The sequence below is a fragment of the Acomys russatus genome, chromosome 13 (genome assembly GCF_903995435.1).
Source record: "Acomys russatus chromosome 13, mAcoRus1.1, whole genome shotgun sequence".
Lineage (NCBI taxonomy): Eukaryota > Metazoa > Chordata > Mammalia > Rodentia > Muridae > Acomys > Acomys russatus.
In genome coordinates, this window is record NC_067149.1 from 59,366,602 (window position 1) to 59,387,539 (window position 20,938).

At 44.3% G+C, this 20,938-nt stretch overlaps 1 protein-coding gene across 2 annotated transcripts in view; it reads right to left on the reverse strand.

Moving 5' to 3' along the window:
• Positions 1–20,938, reverse strand: part of Gucy2c (guanylate cyclase 2C) — a 71,262-nt gene that overhangs the window by 39,940 nt on the left and 10,384 nt on the right. For both annotated transcript variants that reach the window (XM_051155494.1, XM_051155493.1), the window contains exons 4-10: positions 17,606–17,821; positions 17,087–17,208; positions 14,881–14,977; positions 12,680–12,797; positions 10,079–10,214; positions 7,867–7,952; positions 4,144–4,255 (exon numbers count right to left, since the gene is read on the reverse strand). In XM_051155494.1, the coding sequence (XP_051011451.1) occupies positions 4,144–4,255; positions 7,867–7,952; positions 10,079–10,214; positions 12,680–12,797; positions 14,881–14,977; positions 17,087–17,208; positions 17,606–17,821 (887 nt within the window). The remainder of the gene's footprint in view (positions 1–4,143; positions 4,256–7,866; positions 7,953–10,078; positions 10,215–12,679; positions 12,798–14,880; positions 14,978–17,086; positions 17,209–17,605; positions 17,822–20,938) is intronic.

Below are 20,938 nucleotides of genomic sequence, written 5' to 3' on the forward strand. Positions count from 1 at the left end.
CACGACACCGGGACACAACGAGTACTTGAGAGCACAGCACAGCTGTCTACCAGCTTGCCTGCACCTATCATGGGTGAATTACTAATTTTAAATGGCTAAAATTTTGTAATAAAAGCTTGGCCTTCCTTATTTTACTGGGAGAAGAAAGCTGTGCCCAAACATTCAAAAATATTAAGAAACTCCTTTATTATAAACTTATGTCACGTGTCTTTAATGGTTTTGTTTCATTGTACTATGCCCTAAAATTCCCCCCACTCTCTCTCTCCAGAGCCTGCCCCCTGCTAAGCAGATGCTTAGCACTTAGTAAAACTGGAACACTTTTCCATGAAGGCTGCTTTGCAAGCATGACTTTGCCCCAGGGTTACTGATGTTTTTCTTTCCTCCCACCTCAGGGCTCATGCCTTCATGGCCATATTTCTTGTGATGGATTCAGTATGTTGCTGTGATTGGCACTTCCATCCTGCCCACCACCACCACACACCCCTACCACGACACACCCCTAGTCCCAGACAAAGAACACACCTGTAGAAACCAAACCACACCCTACAGTGTGGAATCATACACCCTACACACACCCTACAAATACCCTACACACAGCCTACACACACACACACACACACACACACACACACACACACACACCCATGCCAGACCAAGAGTTGGAAAGACTCAGGTCATTTCAGTCCCTTCCTGCCCACATAATGACATAATTACAATAATTAGATATTTAAGCATACTAGTTAAATGAAATACTCTCATATTGTTGAGACAGGGTCACATTGTGTAGTCCAGGCTGGCCTCAAACTCACTTTGTAGCCTAGGATTGCCTCAACCTCATGGTAATCTTTCTGCTTCAGTATTCAAAATGCTGTGATTACAGGTGTGAGCCTCCACCACACCTGGCTAAAAGCAGTTATTTTAAAATTCAACCCGAGTTTCCATTTTGCTTTTCGGTGAAGTCAGATTAACGCTATTTCTAAGGCAAGCCTTCTGCTACCCTCTGGTGGCTAATCTGGTTATTACAGTCTTCTGTCTTCACAATGAATGTAAATGCAACATAACTTCTAAGCCTTGTGACAGCACAGCAGAAGGGAAACTCATTAATATGCTACTTTGCCAGAGAAAAAAGCTTTTAGTTATAGAATAAATATAAATGGACTTGTGTTAACCCAATAGCCTTTGACTATGAGTCAACTATATATAACTAGTGCTGTGTCCAGAATAGAAATATATTTGCAGTTATATTATAGTTATTTATTTATGTATTTAAGTATTCCAGCACACTGTGTTTTAGCAGAGGATATGAGTGAATCCCACATGTGTGTAGTATGTGATATGGAAGACATGTGAGCAAGCAAGCGTGACATGAGTGCTATGCCAGGGGTCACAGACACAGAGGGCAAGAGCCCCACTGATCATTTCTTGAGATGCTGAGAAAAGCTCAGGAGAGGTGAGAGTCCATGAAGGTTTGAGAGCCTGTCTGGAGGCTGAAGGGTTCCAACAGGCTGGAGCACGGCAAACATGGCAGCAGCAGCTCTTGTTGCCCACGCCATCCCCCACTGACCCCTTTACTCTCCCTTGCTAAGCAGTTAGGTTACAATCCTAAAGCTTGCCACCAAGATCTGGTCCCTTATCTGCCCACTTCCTTATGCATGACTCATTCCTGAGGCTGATCACCAAGGCCCATCTATGAAGACATCAGGGGCCAGCCATCAAAACTCCCCACTTGGCCAACCTGATTAACATGCGCAGTCAGTGCTCACCTGCTTATCCTAGCTCATCATAACATAGATCTCCCCCTTTCCCCTCTTAAAATTAACACCTGCAAAGCTATCTGCTGCTGCTTCCGCCTGGTTCAGATTCAGCCACCTTAGCTCTTTGCTTTGCTTAATAACAGATCATTTTGATTGGAAATTAGTATCTGGTTGTGGTCTGTGCCTAATCCAGGGTCCAGAGGGGAGTGCCTCATAGTGTTGCTGTCCCTTCAAAGGCAGTGCCTTTTCTGGGGGAAGGCTGTGCTTGTCAGCAGAGAGGCATCTTTAGAACAAACTCAAGCTGAGACATCAGACAGAAGTGGACACTTGTGTGGCTAGTCAGATAGGCTGAGCCCACACAGGGGATCAAAGGGATGACAGGCCTGGCCTGGAGACCCCTGGAGAGTGTCCTGTCTCTCTCTGGTTCACATCTTTCCATATAAGCAGTGGGATTACATCTCATACTCATTATCACGGCTGGGGTCCTGAGGACCCAACTCAGATCCTTTCATTTACCTACGAAACAAGTTTTCTCAGCTAAACCTTGATGTTTGCCACTTTCAAGTGGTCAGAAGGCATAACACAGAGGATGACAAAGTGGCATAAGGTTGTGGGGCAGAGGTCAACACTGGGTGTCTTCCTTTATGACACGTAGTTTTTGAGACAAAGTCTCTCACTGAACTGGAGCTGGATTGTCCCCTGATCCACTAACCTGCCTGCTTCCACCTGTCCCAGCCAGATGCATACCTTTTTTTTTTGAGGTGCCGTGTGTGTGTGTGTGTGTGTGTGTGTGTGTGTGTGTGTGTGTCTGTCTGTCTGTCTGTCTGCCTGCCTCTCTGTCTGTCTGTCTAAACTCAGGTCCTGAGGAAGCCCTTAGTCCATTGAGTAATCTCCCTTGCAGCCCTGCAGAGGGAGAGAGAGGGGAAAGAGAGAGATGAGAGAGAGGGGTGCAGGAAGGGAGGGGAGAGAGAGAGAGAGAGAGAGAAAGAGAGAGAGAGAAAGAGAGAGAGAGAGAGAGAGAGAGGAAAGAAGAGTGGAGGAAGCAGAAGGGCGAGAGGGAGAGAGAAATAGAACCAGACAGAAACAGAGAGTCACACGGACAGAGACAGAGATGGCTGAAATGGTGGTTTAAGCTTGGAAGCATAAAGACAGCTCTGGGAATAATATACAGAAAGTTTAAAAATAGCCATGAACCTGGAGTTATCTCTGGGTCATCTTTTGTTTGGTAGGATGTACTCTTACACTTCCTTACTGCTTTAAATTGATCATTTTCCATCTAGTTGAATTCACAGACCAAAAGAATCTTAGAACCAGTTACAGTTTTAATACAAGCTAGCTCATTGGACCAGGGATATGCCTCAAAAAATGGTCAAACTTCCAGTTCCTGGCCACAGAATCCTGCTAGCTCAGAGTTTTTAGTACTTTAAGAAGTCATAAATGAATACAGACACGGTGAAAAAGACTTCAAAGTTCAGAAAGATATAACAGGGGCAACAACTCTTCCGCACTCTCATCACTCAACAGTAATTGGCATTGAAACTTTGTGTATTTCTTTTCAGTTTTATATCTACAAATTTGGGGTCTTATTAGATAGAGTTGTATTTTTCTTTTCAGTATTACTACTTTCCTACCATTTAATTCCTTGCAAAGAATACATTTCAGTTGGTCGTGTGTTGTTCAGTTAAGAATATCATAAATTTTAGAGCCCTGTTAATGGTATTTTCACATTTTTGAGTATAACTCTTTGTCAAAATTTAAGGTCTTTGTCTTAAAGATGATGGAATAGATACGGAACTACTGTTCGTTACACTACGCACTGGCCAGGCCAGGCACAGCCAGAATGTGCTGTGAATTTTATGGTTCATGGAGGCCCCCTGACCTCCCTGCTGAAGGACAGGGTCCAAGTCTTTCTGCTTCTTGCACACATGAAGGCCAAGCCACGCTCAGGCTTTTAGAACCTCACCTTATGTGAGTCGCCGTCATCGTAACCAAATGTTTGTCTTGTGAAGGAGGAGGCTTTCCAGGACACGTTCACTGAATCTGTCAACCTGACGTGGTAAATAGTCCTTGCTAAAATATAGGAAATATTCCTTGCGTCTGTTGCAGTAAAATGTGTACAGAGTAAAGCACACACTTCTAGGATTATTGAATTTCGCCCATCTTCTGACCTTGTTTTCTAGGGGACCCACTTGTCCAACCCCGTTCTAAATGGGGTTAGAACGTGGCTGTGTCTAATGAGAACAACCGTATAGCTCACTGGGCTTATAAAACCCACGTTCACAAGCCCAGAAAGTCTAGGTGAGAAGAGAAGAAAAGAAAACCAAGAAAACTCCATACAGCTCCCAGGGACGCCATGTTGGGGAAAGAAAACTCAGTAAGTGTATCTTACCCAGTCCAGGAACATCATTAGGGAGTCTGTGGTTCTTCCAGATGAAGTTGGGGTTCTCAGCCACTGGGATCGTTTGGTTTTTATGGGTATCATATGCCATAAGAACCTCGTACTGGGTTGGGGGTATTAAAAAAAAAAAAAAAAGAAAAGAAGACATGTTAGAGCAGTTGTGATGAGGTTGACTGTGTGTGGGAGGGTTGAGGAAAGGATCTCAATATTATAGGTCAGTCTGACCTTGAATTCTTAATCCTCCTGCCTCAGCTTCCCAAATTCTGCAATTAGAAATGAGAGCCATCATTCCCAGTTACTAATTAGGCCTCTGTGATTAAAGTCTTCATTTGAAATCACCTGCTAATGGAAACATTACTACAGGACTCCTTGAGTCACTGTTGCAGGTGTTGACAATGCTGTGTGAGATGTATTTGAAGTGTGGCCATCTCTCTGGAACCGTACTAGGGAGAACTGAACCTATAATTGCATTTATGGAAATTTAGAATTTGATGTTTGGTGAGGCCAAGAATTCTGGGGGCACCGCTTGACAAACTTCCAGTGCCTGGATGCCCTGGATTGATCCTTCACTGCAGAAATTCCTGTTAGAGGCTTCTCTCCAAAGGCTAGAATTGAAAGTTAGTGAAAGCTGATACTAATAAAAACTAATAAAGTCACTGGTGATTCCCTGGGAAAATACAGCTATGCAGAAAATTGAGTCTTTTATAAAAACTTATTCAGATTTATTGTTAGATTATTAATAAATGAGTTTGGGTAAATTATTTAGTAGATTTTAGAAGAATTAATAAAGGAGAAAATTTTAGGGAAACTTTGAAAGATGACAAACTGTAATTAAAATCACTAGGTCTTTATGCTCAGCTTCAGAAACAAGGAAGTAGTTTAGAAAGAAAGGAAATCCTGAGCATGCCATTATCAACACACCGTGGTGCCTACCTAGAAACAAAAGAAAACAGTTTTAAAATTTTAGTGTTCCTTCACTGGATTATAATAAAGATAGAAATTGCATTGAAGTAAAAGTTCATGATGAGGTTAAAGAAAGACATTGGAAACAGTCCTAAAGTTCTAATAGTTTTCTATCCTTTACGAAACTACAGTAAAGGTAGAAATTGTATTGATCCAGGAGTTCAAGACAAAGTCACAGAGACAGGCATGTTGTCTCAGTCAACTGCCTGTCCTTCTGAGGAAACCTGACAGGCCAGGACTTTCCTGACGTTACTGCTTCCAAGTAAAAAGGCTACCTAATAATTTAAAATGATAGCTTTATCTTAAATATAAAATAGGAAAAGAAAGGATTAACTAAGGGTCAGGAAGACAAGTTTGGAGTATCAGGCGGAGGGATTGATTTTTGATCTATTAACTATATGCCAACTTAAAAAAAATCAAATAGAGTCGCTTTGTTTAATACCTTTTGTAACCACAAGGTTTTATAATACCAATCATAAGGAAGAAAGTTTTAAGTTAAAGCTGATTTTATCCTGAAGTTAATTTTTAGTTCTCAGGAAATTTGCTGTTTGCTGCTTTGTTCCCCTTGTTCCTATACACTTATGTACCCCAAAAGATTTCAAGCTGTGTCATCAATGATTAAAGATTTTTAAGGAAATGATTGTGTGTATAAATGAAGTTTACAAGAGACACAAGTTGTCAGAGTAGGTAAAGCCCCTAAGACTTCCTCTCTGTCCTGTCTCTCATCAAAAGAATTGAATGGTGTCCCTTGTCTGATTCTTTCTTCCCTCATCACTCTTACATACACCCTTCTTCAGGGCCCGACCCTCATCTGGAGCTGGACTCCAGCAGATGTCTATGCTAGGATGTATGTGCTATGTTGACTCTTTCCTGACACTCTACCCTGGATAGCATCTCGCTAGCTCTCATGTTTTGAGAGTTAATCCCTAGGTTCCCCAACTATACACACTACGTAATGCGATTGGAAGCAGTCAACTGCTGAAAATTTTGGCCAAATTTACTCTGGGAGAGCTGTGTAGGGAACAGTATGTGTGTGTGAAGACCAGTGGGGAGGGTGAGAAAAACATCTCACACACATCCTTGCCTTGCTCCATGGGCAGCAATGGCTTTGTCCCATTGGATGAGAACATGGGTCTCTTGGTGTGCTTCCTGTTAGTAACTGAAGCATTTCCCATGGCTTGTATGCCAAATATGTGTGTGTGTGTGTGTGTGTGTGTGTGTGTGTGTGTGTGTGTGTGTGTATGTGTGTATACACATTCCTTTTTACATTTATTTATTTGTTTGGAGGTAGGTATGTATAACATGCATGTGGAGGTCAGGGGGCAATTTTCAGGAGTCAAATCTTTCCTTCCACCCTGTAGGACCCAGGAATAAAACTCAGGTTGTCCTATTTACAGTGAAGCACCCTTACCCGTTGAGTCATCTCACTGACCCCCAAATAAAGTATTTCATTAAAGGCCTAATATAGCAGCAAAAGCTATGGCTTCTCTGAAATGCTGCCTCAAATTTCTGGTGTCATGCATGACTTGTCACAATGACCACTCTGGAACATTTACAAACGGATACTATTTTCTTTTAGATTTCTGGTTTTGTCAGGGTCTGACCTCTTGGAGGGAAAAAAAAAGTGTTTACTAACCACTTGGTTGGCTGCAACAGTGGCTTTCATGGTTTATATGGACACAGATCTGGAAGGCATAAAGGCAGCTAGCTGTTCCATTTTTAAATTCAGAGCTGATCAGGCATGAACCCTGTACCAGATAGGAGATATGGTGGGAGGAGCAGACCGGCCCCTTCCTTAGCGGCTCTGTCCCAGTCAGGGTTACTGTTGCTGCGATGAAATGCCATGACCAAAGCGACTTGGGGAGGGAAGGGTGTATTTGACTTGTGTTTCCTCGTTGCTGTTCATCATCAAAGGGACTCAGGGCAGGAACTCAGACTGGCCAGGAACCTGGAGGCAGGAGCTGATGCAGAGGCTGTGGACGGGTGCTGCTTACTGCCTTACTCCCCTTGGCTTGCTCAGCCTGCTTTCTTAGGGAACCCAGGACCAAAATATCCTGGGGTGGTCCCATCCATAATGGGTCAGGCTCCCCATCAATCCCTAATTAAGAAAATGCTCTCCGGGTTTGTCTATAGCCGGATTTTATAGAGGCATTTTCTTAATTTCTGTTTCCTCCTCTCAGATGACTATAGCTTGTGTCAAGTGGACATAGAAGGAGCCAGCATGGGCTCTAACACAGAAGTGAAGGAAATAGGTGTATAATACAAGTGAATGTGTGGTGTCACCCCATTCTCATGTGTGTGCCTGAGGAACTGCATGGTTCCCAAGTTTCATGGACGTGATGCTGGAGAGAGCTGTTTTGCTGAAATCTTTAGTTTGTGAAAATGATTTGCAAACTTTAGGAAAGGCTTGTCCTCGGCTCATTAGCTTTTCATTGACTACATTAGTCTAAGGTCTATATGAATTCACACATACATATATATATGTGTACACACACGCGCGCGCGTGTGTGTGTGTGTGTGTGTGTGTGTGTGTGTGTGTGTGTGTGTGTGTTGGTTTCTGATTAGAAGTTCTATGGGCTGACATGCTTAGGGGACACTACTCCAAGGAGAGTGTAAGTATGGATTCTGAAATGATCTACCTTTGGATTCTGACCATAATCAGTCATTCACTGTTGCCCTGTTCCTGGTTAACTATCCTTTCCCACCCAGTTTCGCTACCCCCTCTATTTTCTAATAAGGGGTCAGACATACCTTTCTGGTTTCTATAGACACATACAGAAGACATAAAATGTTGTCAATGTCTCCACTGTCATCCAGAGTCACAGGCCCCGAAATGCCTAAGGGAGAGAGCGTGTTGGAGAGCATCAGTGGCTTTAGGCATGACACCAGCAGGACCCTGACCAAGACTGTAAAATAGATTCGCATCACTGTATTGTATTCTGTTTGGGGTTTCAAGACAGGGTTTCTCTGTGTTGCTCTGGCTCTCCTAGACTCACTCTGTAGACCAGGCTGGCCTCCAAGTCACAGAGATGTGCCTGCCTCTGCCTCCAGTGCTGGGATTAAAGATGTGCATCACCACACCCTGCCTACTCTATTATATTCTTATCAGATGGCCCTTAGTTGCTTCTTGTCCTTACTAATTATGGTCTGTCAAGGGTGTTTTATGGGAGCTGTTCATTTAGAAGGAAAGGCTTCTGCCTTTCATTTGGGATGTGGCGGGTTAATAAGTCACTCAGTTGTCCAGGCTACCTAATGACTAAGAAGGGTAGCTAACCCAGTAGCAGTTTGTACAAAGAACAAAATTGCCTCATTATCTCTCATTAGTTAAAACATTGGAAAAAAAAGTTACTGAAATTGTTTTGATTTCAACTTTCCAACCACACACACAAAAAAAGCAGCAGTGTAGCCCAGCCATGTATGCTTAGGTTGAGAGGCCTACATGTCCACCACAACCACTAACTTCTGGGTTGGTTTAGCTGTGAAGGGTGCTTCCCGAGGACCTGACTCCAGTCCTCAGAACCCACGTGGTAGAAGAGAGAACCAACTCCCAAAGTTGTCCTCTGACCTCTGCACGCTGTGGCATGCACACATGAATGTTCACTTGCATGTACAGGCCCAAATAAATAAACGTCAATTTTAAAAATTCATGTTTACCAGACCCCAGCTCTGTGCTAAAGGAATCATGCACATTTGCCATGTTCCTCTCTCCAGACGTCATGACAGAGCCTGCCCTTTCTAGTTTATTGATAAGAAATAATTTTAAGCAGACTCAGAGGTATTAAGAAACTTTCTCAGGGTTGTAGAGACAAATACATGTCTCCTGGCTCTGAGCCTGTGACAGCGATCACAGGAGCACTTGACTGTGGCCGTGGTTATGGCTCCATAAGTGCCTGGCAGAACTCAGATCACATGGGGGATCAATACTTGTCTTTCCTTACAGGAGTCCTCTCCTCCTCAATCCACAGCCACGGGCACAGCTCCCAGACCACATCACTGTCTGCCTGCCGGAGCTGGCAGAGGCTCACTTTGGCTCAGACAAAGGTTTCTCAGGGCAAGACTTTAGGTAAAGTCTTAAAAGGAAATTTCTTCACAACCTCTGCCTGAGATCTGGGACACAAAAGAGACATCTCAGGAGGAGTTTGCAGGATGGGGCGTTCAATTCAGCAGTTGGGGTGCGTTATTGTTTTAGGTAGTTTTATCATGACGGATATGGAAAATAGAGGGAGGGAGATGTATTAAAATATAAAGAGAGAGAAATAAAACTACAAAAATGAACCTGTGGCATGGGAGCAGAAAGGAGACTGGTACAGTTTTACAAGGTGGGGTTAGGGGACCAGGAGACGAGGAGGCAACGAGAGAGAAGAGACCCTATAGAAGGCAATTACATCTAGTATATAACTTAAAATAGAATTTAAAGCCAACTAATATAAAAAGTAAAAGTAAATTTCTAGTATTTCTCTTGTTGCTAATCTCTGAATGCAGGCAGCAGCCACTACTTGTACCGATGCTGTGTGGAAGCCTCAGCCCCAAGCTACTTGTTCATTTGGCAATACTATGAACATGCAAGTCTGAAGCATAGACTGTGGTCTAGCTATGCATCACAACGTCCCCCAAAGTTTGTGTGATGACATGTTCTCCAATTGAATGCCAGTGTCTGTAGCAATTGAAGCATCAACTGCTGAAGCCTCTCCTGGTGGTCCTCACAGTGCCCCCTCCCTGGCGTGGTGGCCGTGCCAGCCCACAGAGGAAGAGGATACAGGCAGTCCTGATGAGACTTGATAGGCTGAGGTCAGATGGTGGGGGAGGAAGGCTCACCCTTTCTGAGGACTAAGTGAAGGGGAGAGGGAGGGAGAGGGAGGTGGGACTGGGAGGAGATGAGGGAGGGGGCTACAATCGGATGTAAAGTGAATAAATTAAAAAATAAACTAAAAAAAAAAAAAAAAAAAAAAAAAGGCACCAGTACCTTGGAAAGTGATATTCCTAAACGCATGAGCAAACTCGGAACTGGGGATAGATTCTCCCTTTTCAAGAAACGTCTGCACCATGTGCCCAAACAGCAAGGTCCCCTCCAAGTAAGCGAGAGAAAAGTCATTTTTTCCCTGCATGAGAAGGAAAAGAATATTTTAATGCGGAAAAATGGGGTGGGAGTTGGGGGGTGGTTTCTGGAACCTGGAGCAAAATGTTCTTGGGATCAGTGAGTAACTGGAAAGATAAAATGACACCAGGGACACTGGGAGTGTGATGTTAAGGAGGGCTGTGGGGGAAACACCTGCTCAGGCCAGGGCTCCTGCTTCCGTGATTTTGCTTTCTCGTGGGATCAATAAGCAAGAATCCTGCCTTTAGAGAAGGATCTAGAAGCTGTGTGCTTCCTTCTTATGATGGTACAATACAGGATGCAGCCAAGGAAGGCAACATCCACCATCCTTGTAGGACGACACGCAGAAACAGTATTTGCTTTAGGTTAATGCTTTCATTAGAGTGTAAAAGAGAAAACCAGAGCCCAGAAAACAGCCCTGCCTCTGGGACCCAGAGTGGGATGCGAGGAGTTTTGATTAGTTGACGCCACTAAATGTGCCTTGAAGATTGTTCCAAGTGTCACTTTCGGACCCTAACATCTGTCCTAGTCAAATAGTAAGGCTAGCACTCCTCTGCCTCCGCATGCACCACATGGTGCTTGTCTCCGGGTTATGGACCGGAAGCTCTTGCTGGACTGAACCACATAGATTCTGGTTCCTCATGCACTTTGGACCTCCCTGCTGCCTGAGCCAAGGAACAATTCAATTTCTATGCACTTGGAATGCATCTTGCAGAAAATAAATGGGAAAAATAAGCCCCTGGGGTTTTTGTTTGTTTGTTTGTTTTGTTTTGCTGAAATCATCATTTCATTAGACTTATTCATTGGGTAGGGGCAGGGGTCAAAGGACGACTTCCGGGACTCCTGTCTCTCCCTCCACTTTGTGGAAACCTGGGATTGAACCCAAGTGATCAGTTTTGGTAGGTGTCTGTACCCACTGAGCTGCGTGGCCTGCCCATAAAAATCATCATCGCATGGGATGAAGAGAGCTAAAATCTTGCATCAAAGGCTCTTACAACCCCTAATTTTGGTATGGCCATAGCCTGGGAGTGCGTTAAACAGACGTCTAGGACAAAGGGTGATGTGCACCCTCCCATACAGCACTTATGTCCTTGTCCTTCGCTTGCCATTGCAGAAGTTGTCTGAAAGGGGGGTTCTTTCGATTGCCCCTTCATCCTCTTCCACAACTCTCTGTCAACTGAGAGCAGAAGGCAGAGGACACACTGCATCTCATTAAAGCGCAGCGATTGACAGGGATGAATGTATCTTAGGATCTCTGCAGCATAATGAGGTGACCATGATGTAATGGACAAGTGAAGGCTCTTGTTCTGGGACAAGTGCCAAACCAGATAGGATACTGGAGCAACAGGAATACATTAAGCATGCCTTTGGGCAGTGGCGAACTTCATTATGATGGACGACGCTGTCATGTCTCCACCTAGAAGTGCCTATTTGAGTACCAGCAACAGGAGAGAACCACTTTAGAATACAAAGAACTCCCCGGTACTTCTTAGCTGTTTCATGCTATTGAATTTCTGCTTCTTCTAAGTGTGAGAAGTGTGAGGCTGACTCTCAGCATCAAGGAGTCCCTTTTTTTGTATTCCCATGTGCTGACGTTCACTCCGATGTACAAATGTCTATCACTGTCACGGTTTAGGTTCTAGCGCAATGACCTGCAGGAGGAGGTTTGACTGGGTTGCTGTGTTTGCAAATGCTCCACACGTAGCAGGTGTCAGTGGTACATCTTGGGTGAAGTTGAATTAGTAAAAAGGACTTGAAGGGCATGAGATGGCTTGTTCTGCGAAGTGCTTGCTGTGCAAGCCTACGGACCTGAGTTCAGATCCCCAGCTCCCTTGTACGAGGCTAGATGTAGCACATCTGGAAGGCCCACGCTTGGTGGGTGGAGCTTAGGGCCAGTGCAAGGAGAGAGACAGGTACATCCTTGGAGATCTTTGGCCAGCGAGTTCAGCTGTGTCACTGATCTTTAGGTCCACTGAGAGAGCCTGTCTCAAAAATTAAGTACAGAGGGCTAGAGGGATGGCTCTGTGGTTAAGAACACTTGCTGCTCTTACAGAGGACCTAAGTTCAGTTCCCATCCCAAAAGCAACTTACAACTGCCTATAACTCCAGCTCCAAGGAATCCAATGCCTTCTTCTGGCCTCGGCAAGCACGCTCACACATGTGGCATTCTTTCTCCCTCTCCCTCTCCCCCTCTCTCTTTCCCTCTCACATATACGCACAAGTAAGTAAACAGGTAAGTAAATAAGCAAGTGCATACATGAAAATGGCACTCACTAGAGGAAGGCACTATCCACTTTTGGCTTCCACATACATGTACGTACACACACCTGCACAACGGACACACACATACACATACACACATGCCAAGAAAAATGACTTGCAAATATACAAATCAGGGTTTAAATAAGAGACGAATTACCTTGCTATCGGTAATGAATACTTACATAAATATACACGTGCTCAACTTACCGATAAAAACTCCATGGAGAAAGAGTTGTTTGAGGTGACATTTTCAGGAGGCAGCGTCAGAACAAGGACGTTGTTCATGTATTCAGGAGCTTTGGTGTCCTCGTCAAAGTAATGGTGACTAAAGTAACAACACAGGTGTTTTGTAAAAATTAGCACGCCCGGTAGTGGATAACAGAACTCAGGCCACTCCTCTTGCTGACTGAGGGTGGAAAGGAACTCAGTTTACCAGCACCCTGAGAGAAGGTTTGCATTGCCGTGAAGGCCTAATGCCCCTGGATTTCTGCGGGAAAACGTTCCTTCTCTTATGTATGCAAAACAAGCTGGAAATATTGGGATATGGGAGGTGGAATTACTCTCCACCTTGCAGAGTGACGTAGTATCCTACCATTCTATGCTCAGGGCTACACTTATAACTTTTCTCTGACATGACAATTCTCTCTCTCTCTCTCTCTCTCTCTCTCTCTCTCTCTCTCTCTCTCGTCCTCTCTCTCTCTCCGCTCCGGTCTCCCTCTCGATGCCTCCCTCTCCTCTCTCTCTCTCTCTCTCTCTCTCTCTCTCTCTGTGTGTGTGTGTCGGTACCATGACACACCTGTGGACATCTGAGGACAACCCCAGGTGTCAGTCCTTGCCTTCCAACTTGTTTGTGACCAGACTCTTTTGTTGTGGCTGCAAGCTTCTGGACGTGGGACTCATCAGCTCTCAGAACGTGTGTTATCGACAGCACTGGGCACACTGCACACTGGGTCACTCTGAAAATCCTAGGGTTTCTGTACTTCCTAGTCACATGGGTGCTTCAGTATGCCAACAGTGCAACATGACTGAACTGCTATAATTAGGACGACCATACTTTAACAAGCAATCTGTTCTGTACTCTTATGTTAACAGAGCTCTTATGTTAACATTGTTGATCTTACCCTAAAAGCAGGCGCCCTAGTGGTCATTTTGCAAGGCAACTTAAACCGCACAATGCGAGCAAATACCCACAGGACCCCAAGTGTCAGAAGCTGAACATATTGCTTTACTTTAGAATCTCACACTGTTCTTGAAACTTAGCCACGTGTCCCTTGAACGGGAGTTACAAGGGACAGCCAGCACAGTTGACTGAGAATGACATCTTACCAAATTGGCCACATTGGTTTTTTGAGCCAGCTTTTGAAATCAATGTGAGGCGGGAGCGAAATGCTGATCATGTTGCCCCCCTCCCTACACTTCTACAGCTACAGAGCTAGATAGACGGATCGCTTATCTTCACGAACATGTAACTGTTGACGAGGTCTGCACTTCCAGCACTCCCCTTCCTTTCATGCTGGGAGAAGTATGTTTAGTATAGGGGATGACTAGGCAAATACAGAAGAGTCACAGCAGCAGATGAAGGCACACAGGTAATGATTAACGATCTAGGTAAATAATTGAGTTGTATGATATGCTTATGGGACAAGGGGCACAGATGTAACAGTGGCACCTCCTCCAAGCATGTCTAACTCAAGCATTACTTTGGTAGTTACTAATGTGGTGTTCTCTCTCTCTCTCTCTCTTCTCTCTCTCTCTCTCTCTCTCTCTCTCTCTCTCTCCCTCTCCTCTCCTCCTCTCTCTCTCTCCTCTCTCTCTCTCTCTCTCTCTCTCTCTCTCTCTCTCCCCCTCCCCCTCCCCCTCCCCCTCCCTCTCCCTCTCATGGTTTTCTCTGCTCAGTGTCAGAGAAGCACAGAGGAAACAGTCATCACCAAGTAACTGTCCCATGGAGGACAAAGAATAACTGTATACATCAGATCCAGTTGACTGTACCTTTAGTCTTTCCAAAGGTGGCTGGTGAAAAAAATAATCTGAGGCCAAAGACCATTGGCAACTAAGGCAAAGAAGTGAGACCTATAGCCCCAGGGAACCATTGCTGAGTTCTTAGTTGCTTAATCATTTCCTGAACAAAGCACTTTACATCAGCCTGGAAATTAGGCTACTGCGTGCATTTAGACCTCATAGATGAGAGGACTGCATACTTAGATGCGTGCTATGAGTCAAGGAACACATTTCTGCTTAAGATCACAGGTGATTAAGTAAACAGGAAAATGCGATGAGAAGCAACAAGACTTCAGTTCAGACGTGGTCATCTTGGAGGCTGCCCGACACAAGAGAGAGGAGGATGTTCTGGCAACCATTGGCGTGACTCCCTACTGAAGGGAGGAGGCTTCACTAAGCGTTATACCAACCTGAACACATCTATCAGGATAACAACAGTGTTGTCAGCCACGTTGAGGTCAGCTTTCACATCATAGAAGCTTTCTGGCGTGCCACACATAACAATCACTGGAAGCAAGAAAGCAGACAAAGAGTGATAGAAGACTGTGTTCACATCCAGCTGGTTTCTTAATTTGAACCCAACATATTCATGTTATTTTTTTCTTTTCTCTTCTTTTCTTTTCCTTTCCTTTCCTTTCTCTCTCTTCCTTCCCTCCTTCCTTCCTTCCTCCCTTTCTTCCTTTCTTTTTTTGAGACAGGGTTTTACTCTCTATTCTAGACTGACCTTGAGCTCACTGCCTAGGCCAGGCTGGCTTCTAATTCATGGAAATCCTCCTGCCTCAGCTTCTGAGTGCTAGGACTACAGGCATACCACACCATATCTGTTTCTCCCATTACCTGTTTAAAGATTAACCTCAATTCTCCCAAATCTCTTCTGCATTTACTTACAGAGTCAGACAAGAACTATGTGGGATCTTTAAAATAGAAGGTGGCACCAAAGGATGATACAGTTCATGAGTGGGACTCAAGGTTAGGAGGCCTGTTTCAGTGTGTATCTTGTTGCGTGGGGTGAAAATTATTTCAAATGCTATTTTCTTCCACAAGTGGCCCACATCTTAGGAGGTTTAGGATAACCTCCTAAGCAGACATCTTTGTTCTATGCTTGTAGATTTTTTAACTCAGAGGCCAGTCTTAGAAGTTTGAGTGACAGAACCACTCTGAGCCTCGACCCCTAATCCAGCTGCTGCCTGACCACATGGTTCTGGAGAGGGGGGCGCTAGGAGAGACATCTCCTTGGATGTTTTTGTTGTTGTTTAGAGTTAAGTCTCACTATGGAGCCATGGCTGTCCTGCAGTTTGCAAATAGACCAGGCTGGCCTCACACTGTCTCCCAAATGCTGGGATTTTAACAAGGCATGCACTACCACACAGGCTTCTGTTAGATCTTTTCATATGCTGTGCTACCCAGGTGAACTGCAAACTCTTTAGAATTGTGAATCATGAATGGTTTTATGTGACCTGCCCCCCAACGTCTTGGTTGACACAGCAAATGATTATTTTAATGATCTCAGGTAACCTGCCAAGTGAGGGTTTTCCCTTATAGGAAATTACCCCAATTCGTTCTTTACTTCTGATGTGCTCTTGCTTGGGAAGGGAATTCCCTGAAAAGTATAGCAGATCACTTAACAGTTTGGTGATAATGCTTTTATCCTTAGATTTTCACACCTAGACTTTAGCTCACTGGACATGTGAGAACTGTATCAGAAAAATGAGGAAGTAAGATCATCCTTGCTTGCCTAATGATTCTGTCCAACTATTATAACAATAGTTTTGGTCACCAGATCATGGTTGAAAACATTTGAGTTCTAGTCATAAGTCCAGTAATACATTGAATTTGCAATGAGGTAAAGACTTAACAATCACTCAATATGAACTGAGAGTCTATATTAAGCTGGTGGGGCACTGCCTGGGGAAGAAACACTTCTCACAGAGCAGCTTCAGTACACATCACAGGGAGTCTTAAAGACAAGGGACACAGAAAGCTACATCCGGGTTGTTGGCAGTTGCAGGGGAAGCAAGCAAGCTGTTTAACAAGAGCCAGGAACATGTAGTTAGCTGGGGCATTTCTACCTGTGTTTCTAGGACAGGGTTGGGTGCTTTCCCAAGCAAGAGCACATCAGAAGTAAAGAATGGGCTGTGGTAATTTCCTATAAGGGAAAGTCAATAATTATTTGCGGCCATTACCAAGTACCTATTTTAAGAACTTGCCAGCCAGCCAAGGTCTGGGGATCCAGGGTTGTAGGGGGCATAAAACCATTCATGACTCTAAAGATCATGGGCAGGGGGTTAGAAACCAAAGATGGCTTCAGGTGAGACAAGAAGGTGAAAGCTTTGCCCTGCTACAGATGGACCTGAGTTTAAAAAGTGGTTTACCTATGGTGGGTCATTGGTCGTAAAGACTGGCTCTTGGGTTATCTATTCTCATTATACCAGTGTTGGTTTTATGTCAGTGTTCTCTCAGAGACTTAAGTTTTAGTCAACAGAAATAACAATGCAATGAAGCTGTTCACAAACATGCAACTTGTAGGCCGGCAGTGAGGGCAGCTCTACAGGACAGATTAGCCTCGAGGACTCTGAAGGAGGTAGCAGCCAGAGGAAGGCTCTGCTGTTGTCTCACCATTGCTCTTCCTGTTGTGGCCAACTAAGACTTCCTGGAACTGTTCACTGCGTCTCAATACATCTTTGAAGTTGAGCACCTCAGAAAAATAGGACACGCTAGCCTCCAGAGCATTGAGGTACCTGGAACAGGAAGAAGAGAAGATTTGCATCAGCTTTGTCCTCACGGCTGCCCCACTGTTAACCTCATTTATTTCTGTGCTGGAATCTTTAACACCCAGTCCCTCTATTAACAGACGGTGCCCACTAGGGTACTATTGCTTTGTGTGTGGCTACCTATTCTAGGCAGAGTAGGGGCAGGGGGCAGTTTGAGGGACTCCTCGTGTGTGTGTGTGTGTGTGTGTGTGTGTGTGTGTGTGTGTGTGTGTGCACGTGCACGTGCGCATTGGTGATCACACATGCATGTAGCACATGGCACATGTGTGGCAGTCAGATGACAACTTGCAGGAATCTGTTCTCTTCTTCCACCATGTGAGTGGCATTTTTTCATATCAGTACACTGATTAACAGCCTTCCTCACCAGAAACAGTGTTCAGGCTCCGAGCCATTCTTGTAAACATATGAAGAGTTCCAGGAGAAGGTTTTGAACGATGCATTATTGACTTGCCAGAAGTCAACCAAGAAGTACATCAGCTTCCTGGCTGGAACCAGCACCCTGCTTAGGGTTTCCTTATAGTCACAGGACAATCCAAAACTTCCGGCTGAAATCATGGGATAATTCAATTCCGTGTCAAGGCTGTGCCAAAGATGAGAGAGGAACCAACAGGGTTAACTCAACTAGCACAGAGAAGCACCCTCCCTCCTTTTCCCGCATGCATGCATAAATGACAAGAATGAAATAGGGTCAGTAAAACAAGTGTATAGGTAACCCTCTCATCCAGGTGACTTTAAAAATAACATTGATTGGCCGTATTCTGTGTTTAGAGCAAAATGACTACATAACCTGGTCACTTTGATTTATTTCCAAATCACTTCTCTTGCTCTCTGAGGTGGGAACTGTGAACTTTGAAGGAGGAGTGGAAACTACATGTTAAACAGCCATAGCCAACATGGTGGTGAAGTTCTTTGATTTGTCAGATTGACACAAGCTGGAGTCATCCGGGAAATCATCAGGGAACAACTGAGGAATTGCCTCCATCGTATTGGACTATACAACAAGTCTGTGAGGCAGTTTCTTCATTGATTACTTATGTGGGAGGGCCCAGACCAATGTGGGCACTATCACCCCTGGGCTGGTGGTCCTGGGCTGTATGAAAAAGCAGGCTGAGCAAGTCATGGGGAGCAAGACAGTAAGCAGCACCCCTCCATGGCAGTAGTTCTGAAGTAGCTCCTGCCTCCAGGTTCCTGCCTTGAGTCCCTTGTCCTGGCTTTTCTCTATTATGTACTGTGAGCTGAAATAAACACTTCCCTTCCCAAGTCGCTTTTTTGTCATGGAGTTTGTCACAACAATGAAGGCAAACCAGAAGAGCCATCATAATGTGATCAAACCAGAAGTGTACCTATGCCTATTCATTCTAGCCGTGCCTGCTTTTCAGCACCGCCTCTGAGAAGGGCATCGGCTGTGGAGATTAGTTCCAGCCTTTCTGGCCTTGCTTAGCAGTGACCTTCTTATTTATAGTTTTAAAAAACATACCAAGTACCTTTCTCAGGCAGTAAAACAACCAGGACAGGCCCTAACCTGGAATCTGGCTGACTCTTACTGCATCTGTCTTCATCACAGAAAACTGTCCTTAGGGCCAGACACTTATTTTGGATAAGTAGCTGTTGGTGTCACTTTCCCTCAAGCCACTGCAAGTTCCTTCAAGTGGGGTTATCTTATCTGGCTGGGTCACCTCCATCCACCCAGCTCACGTGGGTGCTCAAGACTTGTGTAATGGAAGAAGGGAAGTGCTGCCTCATCCCGCCTCCCCACTAGTATCCTGGATTCATCTCAAGTTTATCTTCTAGTCTATTTTATTCTTTCTTCTTGTCCCCCAAAACTGGAGCTTGATTTTGTTCCTATCTCTTTCAGCGTTTTGACTCCCAAAATCTTTTCTGATTACATTTCGGCTTTCACCTCCACATCCAATGCTTTCGAATATCACTGATTCTATAGTTTTAGTTGGCTTTCCTTACTTTTGGCTAAGTCTGGCCCCTCTTGTTTCCTGCAATCTTTTCTAGTGTCAGTCTTTGCTGTATTTTTCCTATATAGGTGGCAGATTTTATTAATTGTAAACAGTTAATAATAAATGTAAAATGAAAGAATGATTTGACAAACTACCGTGTTGTCAAGGCAACAAACGAGCTATTCATAGGCCCCTCATGCTGAAAATCTTAGTAATGTCTATTGCCAGTTTCATTAAGTACAACCTAATGATCCTCTCACATAAGCTACCGAACATGATCTACGGAATTTTCTAGTCCTTATCATTCTTCTGTACATTTCCCAGATGCAGTAGCTATAAACACTTGCAAATTGTTTTCCACTCTCCTATTTCTTCTTTTACATCCACTTCTTCCTCTGCCTGCCTGGAAAGCTGCTGTCTCAGTCTATCCATTGAAATCTTACCAATGTTGGCTTATGTCAACTTGACAAATGCTACAGTCACCAAGAGGACAAAGCCTCAATTGAGAAAATGCCTCCATAAGATCCAGGTGGAGGAGAGCCTGTAGGGCATTTTCTTAATTAGTAATTGGTGGGGGAAGGGCCTAGCCCTGAGTGAAGCCATGACTGGGCTGATGGTCCTGTTTTCTGTAAGAAAGCAGGCTGAGCAAGTCATAAGGAGCAAGTCAGTAAGCAGCACCCCTCGATGGCCTCCTGCCTGCAGGTTCCCGCTTGTTTTAAATTTCGACCTTGACTCCCCTCGACCAACAGTGACTCAAGATAAGTAAGTCTAACAAACCCATTTTTCCTTGAGTTGCTTTTGGTCATGATGTTTCATCACAGTGATAGTAACCCTGACTAATAGACACTGTCCATCTCCACACAAGATTCAGACTTTTTTTCATGACGTTTCCCCCACTTGAAACTCAGCCCCAAGCAGAGGTAACTGCTGCTTTTCACACATTCTGAATTCTTGTATTTGTTCCACTTTGATGGACGCTCTCTCTCCCTTTACCTTGTATTGGCCAGTGTCCTTGTCACCATCGCTATTTGGAGTGGCTTGTTTTACTCAGTGTTTTTGTTGTTGTTGTTTGTTTTTTTCTGTTTGACAAAACTAATATGTTTGTGGTGAGAAAGTTCTCATAGTAGTGAATCAATTTCCCAGATCCTGCTTTCCTTTTGAGCAATATCAGCATATGATCCATGAGATGAGGAAGAGCAAGATTCCACATGTGTCTGTGGTTGGGTGTGGAAGATGGGTTTGAAAATACTTCCGTGGTGTGTCCGATGTGGTGGGCTGAACATCTGGGGCTTCTGTGTTGCTGGGCTTGAGGCTACATAGTGACTTTCAATAGAAATCTCAGCCCTGTGAAACCTACACTAGTGTGGTTTCCTCTGGATCAGCAAACAGCATTTTTTTTTTTTTTTAATTCAGAAGATTGAGCAAGAGAGAGAAAGGCATGTAAGAGGAGTTCTGACTCAGGAAAGTATGATTTGGCAGAACAGAAACAGTTACTCTGGCTGAAATAAATTGAAAGGATGGGACCAAGACTTCCAAACCCAAGGAAAGATTTTCCATTCTAGGATAGGTCAAAGGCTTTTCTCTAAGCCACTAAGGATGTCACACAGAGAACTTCAACATGTTATTTCTATTCATCTCATATAAGCATGGAAAATAAGCACCTGGTTGTTTCCCCACATTTCCAAACTAATGACACAACAGAATTCTACAAAGACTCTCGCTCTCTTCTGTGTCCTACTCTCTACCCA